A 17,764-nucleotide genomic window follows, 5' to 3' on the forward strand; every position below is an offset into this window, starting at 1 on the left:
CAGAGGAAGGGGATCCTGGAGTGGAGACTTGTATTTAATATAGGTGAAAACAATGTCTTTGTGCGCTGGTTTTCATGGGTGAGAGCTGTATTTGATGCAAGTATCCACAGGTGAAATATATATAATATATATGGTGAGGAGCCTGGGATTTTAGTATGGGAATTGGTAGAAAGATACACTACCGTTCAAACGTTTGGGGTCACTTAGAAATGTAATTGCATTTTTAAAAGAAAAGCACATTTTTTGTTCATTAAAATAACATCAAATTGATCAGAAATACAGTGTAGACATTGTTAATGTTGTAAATGACTATTGTAGCTGGAAACGGCAGCTTTTTTTAATGGAATATCTACAAAGGTGTACAGAGGCACATTATCAGCAACCATCACTCCTGTGTTCCAATGGCACGTTGTGTTAGCTTATCCAATTTGATTATTTTAAAAGGCTAATTGATCATTAGAAAACCCTTTTGATATTATGTTAGCTGAAAACTGTTGTGCTCATTAAAGAAGCAATAAAACTGGCTGTCTTTAGACTAGTTGAGTATCTGGGCATCAGCATTTGTGGTTTCGATTACAGGCTCAAAATGGCCAGAAACAAAGGACTTTCTTCTGAAACTCGTCAGTCTATTCTTGTTCTGAGAAATGAAGGCTATTCCATGCGAGAAATTGCCAAGAAACTGAAGATCTCGTACAACGCTGTGTACTACTCCCTTCACAGAGCAGCGCAAACTGGCTCTAACCAGAATAGAAAGAGGAGTGGGAGGCCCCGGTGCACAACTGAGCAAGAAGACAAGTACATTAGAGTGTCTAATTTGAGAAACAGACGCCTCACAAGTCCTCAACTGGCAGCTTCATTAAATAGTACCCGCAAAACACCAGTCTCAACGTCAACAGTGAAGAGGCGACTCTGGGATGCTGGCCTTCTAGGCAGAGTTGCAAAGAAAAAGACATATCTCAGACTGGCCAATCAAAAGAAAAGATTAAGATGGGCAAAATAACACAGATACTGGACAGAAGATATCTGCCTAGAAGGCCAGCATCCCGGAGTCGCCACTTCACTGTTGACGTTGAGACTGGTTACAAGTTTGAATCGGAATGGAAAAATACTCCTTGTAAACTCATAAAACCTTGGGAAGTTTTTAATCTTGTGAGACATTTTATTTTGTCTTATTCTGAAATCGATTTATATAATTGACGAAAGGGTGGCTGGGTCACGCGAAATGAGATGAGTTAATACTGGGAGAAGGTCACGAGAAATTAGAGTTGGGGTTACCAAACCTAAAATGACCTTTTTAAAATGTTGTAGTGCCGTGGTTATGGAAAAATCAAGGAGAAGAGAGACCAGTCTTTACGGGAGTGTATCTTTGGTGAGATAAATGTCGCCTTGTCTAAGGGTAGTACATGCTAAATTAAGTGCATATAAACAATGGGGTGGATTAAAACAAAGGATTAATAATTGGAGGAGGATAGTGGATTTATCATTATCGTGTTTGGTTTGTAATTTAAAACGTACGAGTTGCTGATTTCTTATGGATCCCTTCGTGCGCCAATCCCTTTAGCGGGATCAATTTGACAACACCCAGTGAAATTGCAGGGCGCCAAATTCAAAAACAGAAATACTCATAATAAGAATTCATAAAGCATACAAGTGTTATACATCGGTTTAAAGATTAAATTCTTGTTAATCCAGCCGCAGTGTCAGATTTCAAAAAGGCTTTACGGCGAAAGCAGACCATGCGATTATCTGAGGACAGCGCCCAGCATACCAACACATGAAAATCAGATTTCAACCAGGCAGGTGCTACACAAAAGTCAGAAATAACGATATAATTCATGCCTTTGAAGATCTTCTTCTGTTGGCACTCCAAAATGTCCTATAAACATCACAAATGGTCCTTTTGTTTGATAAATTGTTTCTTTATATCCCCAAAATGTCCATTTATTTGGCGCATTTGATTCAGAAAAAAAACGGTTCCAACTCGCCCAACATGCCTACAAAGTATCTAATAAGTTACCTGTAAACTTTGTCCAAACATTTCAAACAACTTTCCTAATCCAACTATAGGTATTTTAAAACATAAATAATCAATCAAATTTAAGACGGAATATACTGTGTTCAATAGCGGATAAAATGAAAGTGGAGCGAGTTCCAGGTTGCGTGCCCCAAACAAAAAAGTACACTTGGCTTGACTCTCAGAAAGGAAAGGGCTACTTCTTAATTCCTCAAAGGAAAAACATCAACCAATTTCTAAAGACTGTTGACATCTAGTGGAAGCCATAGGAACTGCAAGCATATTTCTATTAAAAAGGGATTTCCATAGAAAACTAATGGAAAACAGCTTGAGCTTTTGGATGGATTGTGCTCGGGGTTTCGCCTGCCAAATCAGTTCTGTTATACTCACAGACATTATTCAAACAGTTTTAGAAACTTCAGAGTGTTTTCTATCCAAATCTACTAATAATATGCATATCCTAGCTTCTGGGCCCGAGTAGCAGGCAGTTTACTTTGGGCACGCTTTTCATCCGGACGTGAAAATACTGCTCCCTAGCCCAAAGAGGTTTTAACCTGTTAGGGCTAGGGGGCAGCATTTGCACGTCTGGATAAAAAAAAATGTACCCGATTTAATCTGGTTACTAATCCTACCCAGTAACTAGAATATGCATATACTTATTATATATGGATAGAAAACACTCTAAAGTTTCTAAAACTGTTTGAATGGTGTCTGTGAGTATAACAGAACTCATTTGGCAGGCAAAACCCTGAGACATTTTCTGACAGGAAGTGGATACCTGATGTGTTGTATTACCTTTAAACCTATCCCATTGAAAAACACAGGGGCTGAGGAATATTTTGGCACTTCCTATTGCTTCCACTAGATGTCACCAGCCTTTACAAAGTGTTTTGAGTCTTCTGGAGGGAGATCTGACCGAACAAGAGCCATGGAACGATGATGTCCCATTAGACACCTGGCGCGCCAGTTCATGTTGGGTACCCTCGTTCCAATACGTTATAAAAGAGTATGCATTCGTCCACCTTGAATATTATTCATGTTCTGGTTAAAAAAGGCCCTAATGATTTATGCTATACAACGTTTGACATGTTTGAACGAACGTAAATATATTTTTTCCCCTCGTTCATGACGAGAAGTCCGGCTGGCTTAGATCATGTACTAACAAGACGGAGATTTTTGGACATAAATGATGAGCTTTTTTTAACAAAACTACATTCGTTATGGACCTGTGATACCTGGAAGTGACATCTGATGAAGAGAATCAAAGGTAATGGATTATTTACATAGTATTTTCGATTTTAGATCTCCCCAACATGACGTCTAGTCTGTATCGCAACGCGTATTTTTCTGGGCGCAGTGCTCAGATTATTGCAAAGTGTGATTTCCCAGTAAGGTTATTTTTAAATCTGGCAAGTTGATTGCGTTCAAGAGATGTAAATCTATAATTCTTTAAATGACAATATAATATTTTACCAATGTTTTCTAATTTTAATTATTTAATTTGTCACGCTGACTTGACTGCCGGTTATTGGAGGGAAACGATTTCCTCAACATCAATGCCATAGTAAAACGCTGTTTTTGGATATAAATATGAACTTGATAGAACTAAAAATGCATGCATTGTCTAACATAATGTCCTAGGAGTGTCATCTGATGGAGATTGTAAAAGGTTAGTGCATCATTTTAGCTGGTTTTATGGTTTTGGTGACCCTGTCTTTGAATTGACAAAACATTACACACAACTCTTGTAAATGTACTGTCCTAACATACTCTAAATTTATGCTTTCGCCGTAAAACCTTTTTGAAATCGTAAAACGTGGTTAGATTAAGGAGATGTTTATCTTTCAAAGGGTGTAAAATAGTTGTATGTTTGAAAAATTTGAATTTTGACATTTATTTGGATTCAAATTTGCCGCTCTTGAAATGCACCTGCTGTTGATGGAGTGCACCACGGGTGGCACGCTAGCGTCCCACCTAGCCCATAGAGGTTAAGATGTAGCATAGTGAATGCTAACGAAATGGACACTTTCTCTTCCAGGAGTCGGTGTCATTTTCTTTCTTTCTCTTTGGAAGGATTAGGCCGTAAAATTAGCTCCCAGATAAGTAAGACCTAGCCATTTGTGTGTTTTCGCCATATGGTTTACCACACACACACCAGAACGCAAACACAATTTACCAATTATGAATGTGGGTTAGTGGTGTTAACCTGTTAGGGCTAGGGGGCAGTATTGACACGGCCGGATAAAAAACGTACCCGATTTAATCTGGTTACTACTCCTGCCCAGTAACTAGAATATGCATATAGTTATTGGCTTTGGATAGAAAACACCCTAAAGTTTCTAAAACTGTTTGAATGGTGTCTGTGAGTATAACAGAACTCATATGGCAGGCCAAAACCTGAGAAGATTCCATGCAGGAAGTGGCCTGTCTGACAAATTGTGTTTCATCTTGGCTTTTTTTATTGAAGACTGAGGATCTTTGCAATAACGTGACACTTCCTACGGCTCCCATAGGCTCTCAGAGGCCGGGAAAAAGCTGAACGATATCGAGGCAGGCTCTGGCTGAAACACATTATCGCTTTTGGCAAGTGGCCGATCAGAGTACTATGGGCTTAGGCGCGTGCCCGAGTCGACCGAATGCTTTATTTTCTTTCGTCTGTTTACCTAAACGCAGATTCCCGGTCGGAATGTTAGCGCTTTTTTATGAGAAGAATGGCATAAAAATTGATTTTAAACAGCGGTTGACATGCTTCGAAGTACGGTGATGGAATATTTAGAATTTTTTTGTCACGAATTGCGCCATGCTCGTCACCCTTATTTACCCTTTCGGATAGTGTCTTGAACGCACGAACAAAACGCCGCTGTTTGGATATAACTATGGATTATTTTGAACCAAACCAACATTTGTTATTGAAGCAGAAGTCCTGGGAGTGCATTCTGACGAAGACAGCAAAGGTAATAACATATTTCTTATAGTAAATCTGACTTTGATGAGTGCTAAATTTGCTGGGTGTCTAAATAGCTAGCCCTGTGATGCCGGGCTATCTACTGAGAATATTGCAAAATGTGCTTTCACCGAAAAGCTATTTTAAAATCGGACATATCGAGTGCATAGAGGAGTTCTGTATCTATAATTCTTAAAATAATTGTTATGCTTTTTGTGAACGTTTATCGTGAGTAATTTAGTAAATTCACCGGCAGTGTTCGGTGGGAATGCTAGTCACATGCTAATGTAAAAAGCTGGTTTTTGATATAAATATGAACTTGATTGAACGAAACATGCATGTATTGTATAACATAATGTCCTAGGGTTGTCATCTGATGAATATCATCAAAGGTTAGTGCTACATTTAGCTGTGGTTTATGTGACATTATATGCTAGCTTGAAAAATGGGTGTCTGATTATTTCTGGCTGGGTACTCTGCTGACATAATCTAATGTTTTGCTTTCGTTGTAAAGCCTTTTTGAAATCGGACAGTGTGGTTAGATTAACGAGAGTCTTATCTTTAAAATGGTGTAAAATAGTCATATGTTTGAAAAATTGAAGTTTTTGCATTTTTGAGGAATTTGAATAACGCGCCACGGGATTACACTGGCTGTTGAGTCAAGCGTCCCACCTAGCCCATAGAGGTTAATATCGTGGGATTTACTGTCGGGGTCTTTTCAATTTGGTTTTAAACTGGGTGAATGAATGATGAAAATGTTTGAAAAGGTTTCTGAAGGAAAGGGAAAGAAAGGGAAAGGAAATACATAATGGTGGTGAATGACCTTTGTCCTGACCTTCTGGTGAGTCCTGATCAATCTTATTAGAAATAATGGACAATAGAATTATCAAGTTATCAAGACTTGTAATTCTAATTGGATGTTAATAGCCCAAGTTATTTATCTTTGATTTAACAGGCAGTGTTATCATGTCGGTTAGTGTTTCTGTATTTGTTTTGATACAAATCTCACCAGATTGGGGACGCTGTATTGTTGGGATTTCTCCCGAAAGGTTAGCGATATAACTCCCTGTCCCGGTATTTGCGGTGAGATAGACAGTATAAGGGAGTATAGGACAATTTGGTGGACAATTTCGTGGACAACAGTGTGTGGTTATGCTCTTTGGCATTAACGTTATTTGGAATTGGAAGAGCGGAATGGAATGTGACTGGGGGTGGCTCATAAATTAAGGAAGTGGGTACTAGAGTCTCAGGGAAAAGGTACCACTGTATGTATATTGTTACAGGAGATAGCACGTAGGAGAGGACAGCTAACTGCACAATATAGAATATAGAGACTAGTATGAAGTAAATTGAATGTCACACAGACCCAGATCATGGTGATAGTAGCAGAGATAGTATTGTCATTTCAGACACTTTTGTCAACTTTCAATGAGGGGTTTGTCAAAGGTATAACGCTTAAAAGGAAAGCCACAAATTCCTGTATACAGGAGACTACATCAACAGAAGGGAAGTTTGCTGTAATAATATCATCACATCTCCTGAAGAGTGTGATTAAGGAACATATGACTCAGAGTTTGTTAGGTTGGATACTATTCCAACACCACCACAGGACTCATGCCACATCAATGGGTAACTGGAAGTACCGGGTGCTGTTATTCACATGTCACAAATGAGTGATTTGGCCATACTGGGAGAATCTATGTTGTCCTATTGTCAGGAAATGACCCATGCGTTGCAGTGCATATCTTCCCAAGTGAAAGAGACCCACCGTAGACTCCCTCAGGATTGGAAAGCACACTCACTAGAGCCAGGAGACGAGGTGTGCTTGAAGGTCCATCAACCGGGTACCTTTCAGCCCAGGTGGACCAGACCCCACACTGTCCTACTAGTGACTGACACAGCAGTAAAAGGTGTCGGGAAGGAAGGCCTGGATCCAGGTGAAAGCTGTACCAACACCTACTGACATGGTAGAGGCCGAGCAAGATGGAGAGGCTAGAGCAAGTTTTGGTAGAGGAGGTGATGATGGAAAAGAAGGAGTGTAGATCACACTGTAAAAGGGCTATAATGTGGGGCCTTGGGACATTTTTAGTTGGGGTAGTGTTTGTGGCGACTGCTATTTTTATTTTTTTTAACTGACTTGCCTAGTTAAATAAAGGTAACAACAAATTCTTATTTACAATGACGGCCTACCAGGGAACAGAACTGCCTTGTTCAGGGGCAGAACGACAGATTTGTACCTTGTCAGCTCGGGGATTCGATCCAGCATTCGGTTACTGGCCCAACACTCTAACCACTAGGCTACCTGCCGCTATAATCACTACCAATCCAAGGGGAGAAGATCAGATAACACTTTGTATAGCGTGGATAGCGTTGATAGCTCGATATGAAGATACTCGGGTTCATTGTGAGAGGGTAACATCAAACGTTTCTGAAGCCGCGAGCGTAACTAATCATCAGGGCATGGTGATATGGGTGGCTCCATTAGAAAATAGGTCTAGTGTCCTAGACGTAGAATGTTCTGATAAGGGGATGGTTCTCTTACAAACAGGAATTTGGAAAGAACGCAATGGAACAGATAGTTTGAGGAATGAAACTCGTCCCTCCTTCAACTTGGCATTGTGTGCGTAAAACTCCAGTTAAAAGAACAGCAGTTAATAACCTTCAAGTTAGTGTGGGCAGAGGACAAACTTCTGAGAGTTCTACGACACAGGACGTCAAGCCAGGTGAAGCTACAGAAACGAAAGAGGGGAGATTATATCGGAGCAAGAGGTTTTACATACCCGTCTCTCCGTACTACCCAACACCAACAGGAATGAAATGTTCGGGGAAGATTTTAGATAGTGAGAGACCGAGGACCTGGGGAGAAATAGCTTGTTGGGGCAATCAGACCCTGGACAATATTATGCGAAGAGTGTATAATGACCAGATAGTCCTTATTGTTAAATGGCATGAGGAAAGCGAGGGATATGAGCAGATGAAGGCTTAGACCCTACTTTAGTTCATGAGACAAATATACACCAATGTCTGTGGCAGAGTGGGGGAAGTACAGGACATTCCGATGGAGTGTTGGTGTCGGATGTGGGGGTAACCCATGTAAGCCCTCTCCTTGGTATCCCGAAAACCAAGGCCATAGTCTTTACAGGGACAGGAAATAGAGGAATAAATGTGACAGAGGCAGAGGGATGCCTCACCTATAAATTAAGAAAATGGGTGATGGACTCATTAGAGAATGATACCACTCCACTGTGTAGACTTATACAGGGAATAGTGCATAGTGTGGGAAAGACAGTGGTCTGTGCAGAGTGGAAGGTCTACTATGAGGATAAGCTCAACATGGGAGGACTCTAGGAGGGTGATCATAACCGTCGCTGAAATAGTCTTATCATTTCAGACTTCAATATCCACATATGGAGAAGGTTTTACTGGTGAGGGAACAACAATTGAGAAGGTTGCCACAGACCCATGTATTAAGGAATCTGTATTCCCAGAGAAAAAGCTTGCAGTAGTGGTGGCAGCCCATCTGTTGCAGGGGACGATCAGGAAGCATGTGACCCAGAGATATGTAGAACTGGACACTCTCTCAACCCCACTGCTCTCTCCTCCATATCAAAGGGCAGATAATCAATTGACATACCTCGCAGAGAACTGGGGCCAAGACACGGTAACAGGAATTTGTAGAGGGATTGCGGAAAAACAACCTTTAGGCCCTAAAACCTATGTCACCCATAGGGTTTTCACGAGGGGGGGGGGGGGATGGGTATGCCATGGGATGAGAGCTGTGATCCAGATCTGAGTAATGATAATTAATACCCGGCCAGTCCCTACTGTAGCACAACATAAGGAGGCAATAGATAAGCTAGTCAGGAAAACGTTAGGAGAGGACTGGGGAAAAGGCAGAGAATATCTCACAAACTCAAATCATAGATCTAACGGTAAAGGCATTGATGAAAGTTACTGAGTGACAGAGTTAAAGCTGGAACAATACTTACTGCTGTTACATTGGGAGTAATAACAAAAGAGACTTTTAAAGTGGTGGAAGGTGCTGTAGGAACAGCATGGAATTGGACTATTGATAAATTTGGTGGATGTCAAAATATGCAGCATGGGCAGTGTTGGCAGTTACAGGGGTAGCTCTGATGGCATTGTTAGGATTCCATATAGTAAAAGCTTTGTTGTTGAAACGCATCTATAGTGCGGATCTGCCACAAGAGGTGAAATTGATTCAGGCTACGGCTCGCGTCTTTAGGGTAGATTCAGGAGGTGAACGCAGTGAGGAGGACTTGGCTGAAAAACATCTCTTGTGATCCTGTAGCCCTTGATGGAAGACTGAGGAAAAGCATAATGGGGATATTTAGAGCCCTACTTTTTGTGGACTTGGCAGAAAAGCACATCAGTGGGCATAGTGTTCAGGGGTAGCAGGAGATTGTGTCGGTCGGGTTACTCAAGCTGTGGTCAGAGATTTAGTTTAGAAATGTTTCTACATAGATGCTTATGATAAATCAGTAGAATTCAGGATTGTTTTAACTATTGAGTTTTGGGGTTTTTGTTTTCTGTTTTCTATAATTTTCTATATCAAGTCTGTTTCTATCGCACTTTCAGGTCTGGAGAAAACCAAAGAAGAAGAAAGTCTACAGCCAGCAGTTGAGTGATTATTTTGTGATATTGAACAATAAGAAGTGTTTATGGTTTAATAGGGGGGACTGATGGATTCTATTAAAATGTTTCAAGTTAAACTGTAGTTTGTTTGTATCCTGTTTAGTGAACGATTACTGTGAGTATGAACGGAGTTTGGGCCATGAAAATGTGTGTATACTAATTTAGAAAAGGTTGACCTAGTCAGATAAGAGGAAATTGCATAGAATGAGAGAGCAGGGTCAGGCCCAGGACAATGAAGATGGACGGGGTGTGCTTCTAACATACAACTAAACAAAGAGAGGACAATGGACATTCCACAGGGTAAAGGAGGGAAACTCATTGGGGTCATAAAATGTATAGCTGGGGAGGTGACACCTTCAAGGAGGGTAGAGTGTAAGATGCTTTGTGAACTTTCTAAATGTCTGCACTCAGCTGATTGTATCCTTGGTATTAAACACTTGAAACTTCTCATGAGCTTTTGGTCTCAATTCCTTATTGCAAAGAGGTTGCAATAGCGTTTTTCTTTTTAACAATAATACAACATTATTCTCTGTTCAAATAGAACACAATCACTTCAATACTGAGACATGCGCTGATGTTTTTTACAAGTGTGTGATAGCAGCGCCCCCTATGGAATGTCAACAGCACTACAATGGCAGCATATATTCCAGCATAGGGGTTCTCAAACTTTTTGGGGCTGGGGACCCCTTTTGTGATAGCAAATTGATCAGGCACCCCCTCATAATCAGAACACAAAAGAATTGTCTACACTGAGTTTTACTGTGACGTCTGCAGTGCATAGCCAGAATGAATCTAGTCTCGTGCCAGGGGAAAGAACATTGAAAAGGGCCGCCATGGGGCAGAGATTTTTTGTTGTTGTAGCTTTAAAGCTAAATACTGCAATTCTACACATTATGCCACGAAGCAGAGGGAAAAGTTAGCGTTTTAAACATTAAATTACAGTGCATTTATGTACAAATCTATATACAGTAGCAGTCAAAAGTTGACACACTTACTCATTCAGTGGTTTTCTTTATCTATTTTCTACATTGTAGAATAATAGTGAAGACATCAAAACTATGAAATAATGCATATGGAATCATGTATTAACAAAGAAAGTGTTAAACAAATCAAAATATATTTTATATTTCAGATTCTTCAAATTAGCAACCCTTTGCATTGATGACAGCTTTGCACACTCTTGGTATTCTCTCAACCAGCTTCATGAGGTAGTCACCTGGAATGCATTTCAATTAACAGGTGTGCCTTCTTAAAAGTTTGTTTGTGGAATTTCTTTCCTTCTTAATGCATTTGAGCCAATCAGTTGTTTTGTGACAATGATAGACCACAATCAGAAGATACCAAATAGGGCTAAAAGGCCAAGTCCATATTATGGCAAGAAGAGCTCAAATAAGCAAAGAGAAACGACAGTTCATCATCACTTTAAGACATGGAGGTCAGTCAAGAACTTTGAACGTTTCTTCAAGAGCTGTCGCAAAAACCATCAAGCGCTATGATGAAACTGGCTCTCACGAGGACCGCCACAGGAAAGGAAGACCCAGAGTGACCTCTGCTGCAGAGGATGAGTTCATTTGAGTTACCAGCCTCAGAAATTGAAGCCCAAATAAATGCTTCACAGAGTTCAAGTAACAGACACATCTCAACATCAACTGTTTAGAGGAGACTGCGTGAATCAAGCCTTCATGGTTGAATTTCTGCAAAGAAACCACTACTAAAGGACACCAATAAGAAGACGAGACTTTCTTGGGCTAAGAAGCATGAGCAATGGACATTAGACTGAGAGAAATCTGTCCTTTGGTCTGATGAGTCCAAATTTGAGATTTTTGGTTCCAACCGCTGTGTCCTTGTGAGACGCAGAGTAGGTGAACTGATGATCTCCGCATGTGTGGTTCCCACTGTGAAGCATGGTGGAGGTGTGAAGGTGCTTTGCTGGTGACACTGTCAGTGATTTATTTGGAATTTAAGGCATTACTTAACCAGCATGGCTACCACAGCATTCTGAAGCGATACGCCATCCCATCTGGTTTGCGCTCAGTGGGACTATAATTTGTTTTTCAACAGGACAATGATCCAACACACCTCCAGACTGTGTAAGGGCTATTTGAACAAGAAGGAGAGTGATGGAGTGCTGCATCAGATGACCTGGCCTCCACAACCACCCAACCTCAACCAAAGTGAGATGGTTTGGGATGAGTTGGACCGCAGAGTGAAGGAAAAACAGCCAACACGTGCTCAGCATATGTGGGAACTCCTTCAAGACTGTTGGAAAAGCATTCCAGGTGAAGCTGGTTGAGAGAATGGTTCAGAGAATGCCAAAGCTGTCATCAAGGCAGCATACCACCATGCATCCCACTGCTGGCTTACTTCTGAAGATAAGCAGGGTTGGTCCTGGGCAGTTCCTTGATGGGAGACCAGATGTTGCTGGAAGTGGTGTTGAAGGGCCAGTAGGAGGCACCCTTTCCTCTGGGCTAAAAAAATATTCCAATCCCCCAGGGTAGTGATTGGGGACATAGCCCTGTGTAGGGTGCTGTCTTTCAGATGGGAAGATAAAAGGGTGTCCTGACTCTCTGTGGTCACTAAAGATCCCAGGGCACTTATCATAGGGGTGTTTAACCCTGGTGTCCTGGCTAAATTCCCAATCTGGCCCTCGTACTGTCACCTAATCATCCCCAGTTTACAATTGGCTCATTCCTCTCCCCAGGTCGTTGCTGTAAATGAGAATGTGTTCTCAGTCAACTTACCTGGTAAAATAAGGGTTAATAAATAAAAGGCAAAGGGTGGCTTCTTTGATGAATCTCAAAGATAAAATATATTTTGATTTGTTTAACACTTTTTTTTGTTACTACATGATTCCATGTGTTTTTTCATAGTTTTGATGTTTTCACTATTATTCTACAATGTAGTAAATATTAAAAAAAATAAAAAAAAAATTGAATGAGTAGGTGTGTCCAAATTTTTGACTGGTACTGTATATACTTGGTGGAGTACTGTGGATAGCAATATCCCTGTGAGCCTCCCAGGCCCATTTTGTCCAGGGTTATATTTTAGATTAATAATATTATATTTTATCCACAGTACTTGTATTGTATTACACAGGGGTCCGTGGCTTTTGGCCATGGATCCCTTGGCCAAAAGCCCCTAGGGGCCCGCAGACCCCAGTTGAAAACCCCTGTTCCAAAAAGTCAGAAGTGCCATGATGATGACAAAAACAAATATGTGCTAAAAGGTGTGTTACCTTCCAAAGACTCAATCCCAGTAGCTTGAGCAAGTAGCTCCTCATGCCTGGCTACCACCTGACAGGAGAAAGAAATTCAACACATGAAGGAAAAGTGTCTTTCCTACAGAAAACTTATACATACCAGCCATCAGTATAGAACAAACTGACTGGCTGATTAAACTAATCATATATATAGATATGGCACTATGGATCTCACATGTGTGAGATACAGTTGTGTGTGACAGATGATAGGTGTCATGTATACCTGGCTGTGGAGCTCCTTGTCCAGCTGACTGATGCCCTGAGCCAGCTTGGCCAGCTGTTCTGCGATGACAGCATGGTGGATGGCCTGGGCTGTGTACGTCTTCACGTCAAAGTCCTCTATGAGAAAATCAGCATAGCATTCTGGAGAAGAGACGGAAAAAAATAGGAACAATTTATTAGCTATCCACTTCCTGGATTATTTATTACCCATGGTGAAGCAACAATATGGCCACACATATTCCACTCCAAACGTATTTCCAAAGACACTTCTGTTTTTATCACAAGCAAAGAATATTGACAAACAGAAACAATTATGACGCTTTGCTGTCAGTCAATGATGGACTGCCCTGTCAACTCGGTAGCTCTCATTCCTAAACGACTACGGAGCTGATACACCTAGCTAAATAAAACAAAACATCCATCTACGTGAAGTAAAACTGACTGACAGAATAGTATTGAAAATAAATGTTAAAATACAGAATTGTACCATCACTTAGCAGTGAATTCGTTGAAGCTCCTCCACTACCCTCCATGTTTGCCACTTCATCACACGATGACGTAGAATTTCAGCGACAGGAAATGAACCAAACCAAACATTTTATTCTTCAAAAGAAAATATCAAACGAGCTGTATTTTGTACCAAAGTTCATTGTGATAACTTTATTTATTTATACGTATTACGTTCAAAGGTAAAAAAAAAAAAGTTGTTTGGTGGACACGCCCACTAACGATACCGAGTGTTATTGTTTGCATTCGGGCGTCAATTTTAGCTAGGTATCTTAATTACATAACATATGAACGTCATCTAGTCACAACAACGTTAGAATAGGCCATAAACTGTATTCACCAAACAGTTTCGACTGTGGAAAGAAAAGCATTGCCATGGCTAACTAGCTAGCTAACTCACTTCAGTGATTAAAAACATACGGTCTATGACAAAGACGACCATCAACATCATGGACATGTTTGAGGAAGGGAAAGTTCTGAAAATCTGTGCTGCTATGGTCCGGTATTCAAAGTAAGATGATCTGATCTTCGGATATTTTCAATGACTTGTTCAGCTGTTGGGATTTGTGCCTATAGCTGAAGTACAGTCGTGGCCAAAAGTTTTGCGAATGACACAAATATTAATTTTCACAAAGTTTGCTGCTTCAGTGTCTTTAGATATTTTTGTCAAAATGTTACTATGGAATACTGAAGTATAATTACAAGCATTTCATAAGTGTCAAAGGCTTTTATTGACAATTAAAGAGGGACTTTGCAAATAATTGCAATTCATCAGATCACTCTTCATAACATTCTGGAGTATATGCAAATTGCCATCATACAAACTGAGGCAGCAGACTTTGTGAAAATTAATATTTGTGTCATTCTCAACTTTTGGTCACGACTGTAGGTTGAGCAATAGCTATATCTCATCGTTTATTTTCTGCTTTTCCAGGTTGGCATTCAGGTCACTGGTGAGGAAATTTGACTGACATTTGCTTCACTCCAATAATAGTTGCTCCTGACTTTATGCGTTCTGTCAAAGCCAGAGACAGTGAATATACAAACAATGAATGTAATATGAGATCACTTTTTTCTAAAAGGAAATATTAGATGCCTTTCAAAATATAGGGACTTGTGTCTGCAGTCATTGGATGTGTGAAGACTGTCAATTTGGTGTCAATTAAATCCAACTTTATTGCTCTCTGTCTCTCCCAGCTGACCATCCTCTGATCGTGCAGTTTGCTGCCAGTGATGCCCAGACCCTGGCTGATGCAGCCTGTGTGGTTGAACCCTTCTCTGATGGAGTGGACCTCAACTGTGGCTGTCCCCAACGGTAGGCCATGTCGGAAGGCTACGGGGCATTCCTTATTACATTTACATTTACATTTAAGTCATTTAGCAGACGCTCTTATCCAGAGCGACTTACAAAATGGTGCATTCACCTTATGATATCCAGTGGAACAACCACTTTACAATAGTGCATCTAAATATTTTAAGGGGGGGGTTAGAAGGATTACTTTATCCTATCCTAGGTATTCCTTAAAGAGGTGGGGTTTCAGGTGTCTCCGGAAGGTGGTGATTGACTCCGCTGTCCTGGCGTCGTGAGGGAGCTTGTTCCACCATTGGGGTGCCAGAGCAGCGAACAGTTTTGACTGGGCTGAGCGGGAACTGTGCTTCCTCAGAGGTAGGGGGGCCAGCAGGCCAGTGGTGGATGAACGCAGTGCCCTTGTTTGGGTGTAGGGCCTGATCAGAGCCTGAAGGTATGGAGGTGCCGTTCCCTTCACAGCTCCGTAGGCAATCACCATGGTCTTGTAGCGGATGCGAGCTTCAACTGGAAGCCAGTGGAGAGAGCGGAGGAGCGGGGTGACGTGAGAGAACTTGGGAAGGTTGAACACCAGACGGGCTGCGGCGTTCTGGATGAGTTGTAGGGGTTTAATGGCACAGGCAGGGAGCCCAGCCAACAGCGAGTTGCAGTAATCCAGACGGGAGATGACAAGTGCCTGGATTAGGACCTGCGCCGCTTCCTGTGTGAGGCAGGGTCGTACTCTGCGAATGTTGTAGAGCATGAACCTACAGGATCGGGTCACCGCCTTGATGTTAGTGGAGAACGACAGGGTGTTGTCCAGGATCACGCCAAGGTTCTTAGCACTCTGGGAGGAGGACACAAGGGAGTTGTCAACCGTGATGGCGAGATCATGGAACGGGCAGTCCTTCCCCGGGAGGAAGAGCAGCTCCGTCTTGCCGAGGTTCAGCTTGAGCTGGTGATCCGTCATCCACACTGATATGTCTGACAGACATGCAGAGATGCGATTCGCCGCCTGGTTATCAGAAGGGGGAAAGGAGAAGATTAATTGTGTGTCGTCTGCATAGCAATGATAGGAGAGACCATGTGAGGATATGACAGAGCCAAGTGACTTGGTGTATAGCGAGAATAGGAGAGGGCCTAGAACAGAGCCCTGGGGGACACCAGTGGTGAGAGCGCATGGTGCGGAGACAGATTCTCGCCACGCCACCTGGTAGGAGCGACCTGTCAGGTAGGACGCAATCCAAGCGTGGGCCGCGCCGGAGATGCCCAACTCGGAGAGGGTGGAGAGGAGGATCTGATGGTTCACAGTATCAAAGGCAGCAGATAGGTCTAGAAGGATGAGAGCAGAGGAGAGAGAGTTAGCTTTAGCAGTGCGGAGAGCCTCCGTGACACAGAGAAGAGCAGTCCTTATCAACAAACCTGAGCTGGTCAAAGACATGGTTTGACATGTCAGGAACCAAGTGGACAATCCTAACTACACAGCCTCCATCAAAATAAGATAAGAGTGATCATATCACCAAATATAATTGTTTCACTTTTGCTTCAAAGACAAAAGAGCTTGTAACAGCTGTATTTTGCAAGCAACCTAAGTGTCATCTGAAGTTCCTTTTCCAGTTGTTGTTTCCTCTCTCTTTTCCCAGAATTCACAAGGACCTGGGATGTACGGTGGACCTGTGTCAGAAGGCAGAGGCGGCAGGGGTGTCCTGGATAACGGTCCATGGTCGGAGCGCCACCAGCCGGTCCACTTTGACGTTATCAAGACCATCAAGGTCAGTCTGTCAGTCCCTGTCATCGCCGACGGAGACATAAAAGACCCTCCGAGATGTGGAGACCACTCATCAGCTCACTGGAGTTGATGGTCAGTTCAATTAGTGCAAATCTCAATTGATTCCCTATTCCCAATATTGTGCACTACTTTTGACCAGAGACTCCAAAGGCAGTCACATAGGGCTCTGGTCAAAAGTAGTGCACTCTGTATGGGAATAGGGTGTCATATGAGACAGACACTTAGTAACTAGACACGTGTAGTTATTTCCTTGGGAAATATGCTCTTGAAATGGCTTCATATTAAATCCCTTTATATAGGCCAAAGTGATCCACAATGACACGCTGTGCAGTTCTATGAAAATAAACCACAACATGGGGGATTTCTGAGTGGGAGCCACTATCATGGTTTATTTTCCTAGAACTGCATAGCCCACTGTTTACTCCTTATCATAAACACTATCTGTTTTTCATCTGCATTTATTCTGTAACCTCTCATTCCCTCCAGGGAAATCATTCTCTGTTTATTGTGTCATCTTAACAGATATTAATGGTAAATACTTAAAAGGGTAGCTAGATGTTCCATGCACATAAATAATTCGAGAAAATATAGAATATCTCTATACATGATCTTTATAGTTATATGGCTCACTCAAGGCACTTCCCCTCCCACCTCACATGCCCTGTCTTGTAGGTGTGACGACAGGCCCGGGGGCTGTTGCCCAACCCGGCCATGTTCGCTGGCTACAATGAGACCCCTCTTGAGTGTGTGTGGGACTGGGTGGACCTCGCCACAAACCAGGGGACCCCCTTCACCTGCTTCCACCAGCACCTCATCTACATGCTGGAGAGGGTCAGCTCCCAGCCCGAGAGGAAGGTGGTCAACTCCCTGCATAGCACCGCCGCGGTCATAGACTACCTCCACAACACATATGGATCCCCAGACACACAGACAGTAAGCCTATCATAAACACAGGCTAGGTATATTTTATTGTGTATGTTATTAATTTTATTGTCAATGTAATAAAATATTTTATTTACTATATTACCTTTTTTATTTTTTGTCTTATTCTGATAGTTGAGGTGTGCAGTGTGCATGCACATAATGTG

General features: G+C 41.9%; 1 protein-coding gene across 1 annotated transcript in view; it reads right to left on the reverse strand.

The window, feature by feature from the left end:
• The window catches only part of LOC106609192 (conserved oligomeric Golgi complex subunit 5), a 103,115-nt gene extending 89,435 nt beyond the window's left edge, over positions 1-13,680 (reverse strand). The window contains exons 1-3 of the mRNA XM_014207707.3: positions 13,583-13,680; positions 13,097-13,236; positions 12,850-12,907 (exon numbers count right to left, since the gene is read on the reverse strand). Of these exons, the coding sequence (XP_014063182.1) occupies positions 12,850-12,907; positions 13,097-13,236; positions 13,583-13,628 (244 nt within the window). The 5' untranslated portion in view covers positions 13,629-13,680. The remainder of the gene's footprint in view (positions 1-12,849; positions 12,908-13,096; positions 13,237-13,582) is intronic.
• Between the last annotated feature and the right edge of the window lie 4,084 nt (positions 13,681-17,764).

This window comes from Salmo salar, chromosome 07 (genome assembly GCF_965601325.2).
Source record: "Salmo salar chromosome 07, fSalSal1, whole genome shotgun sequence".
NCBI lineage: Eukaryota > Metazoa > Chordata > Actinopteri > Salmoniformes > Salmonidae > Salmo > Salmo salar.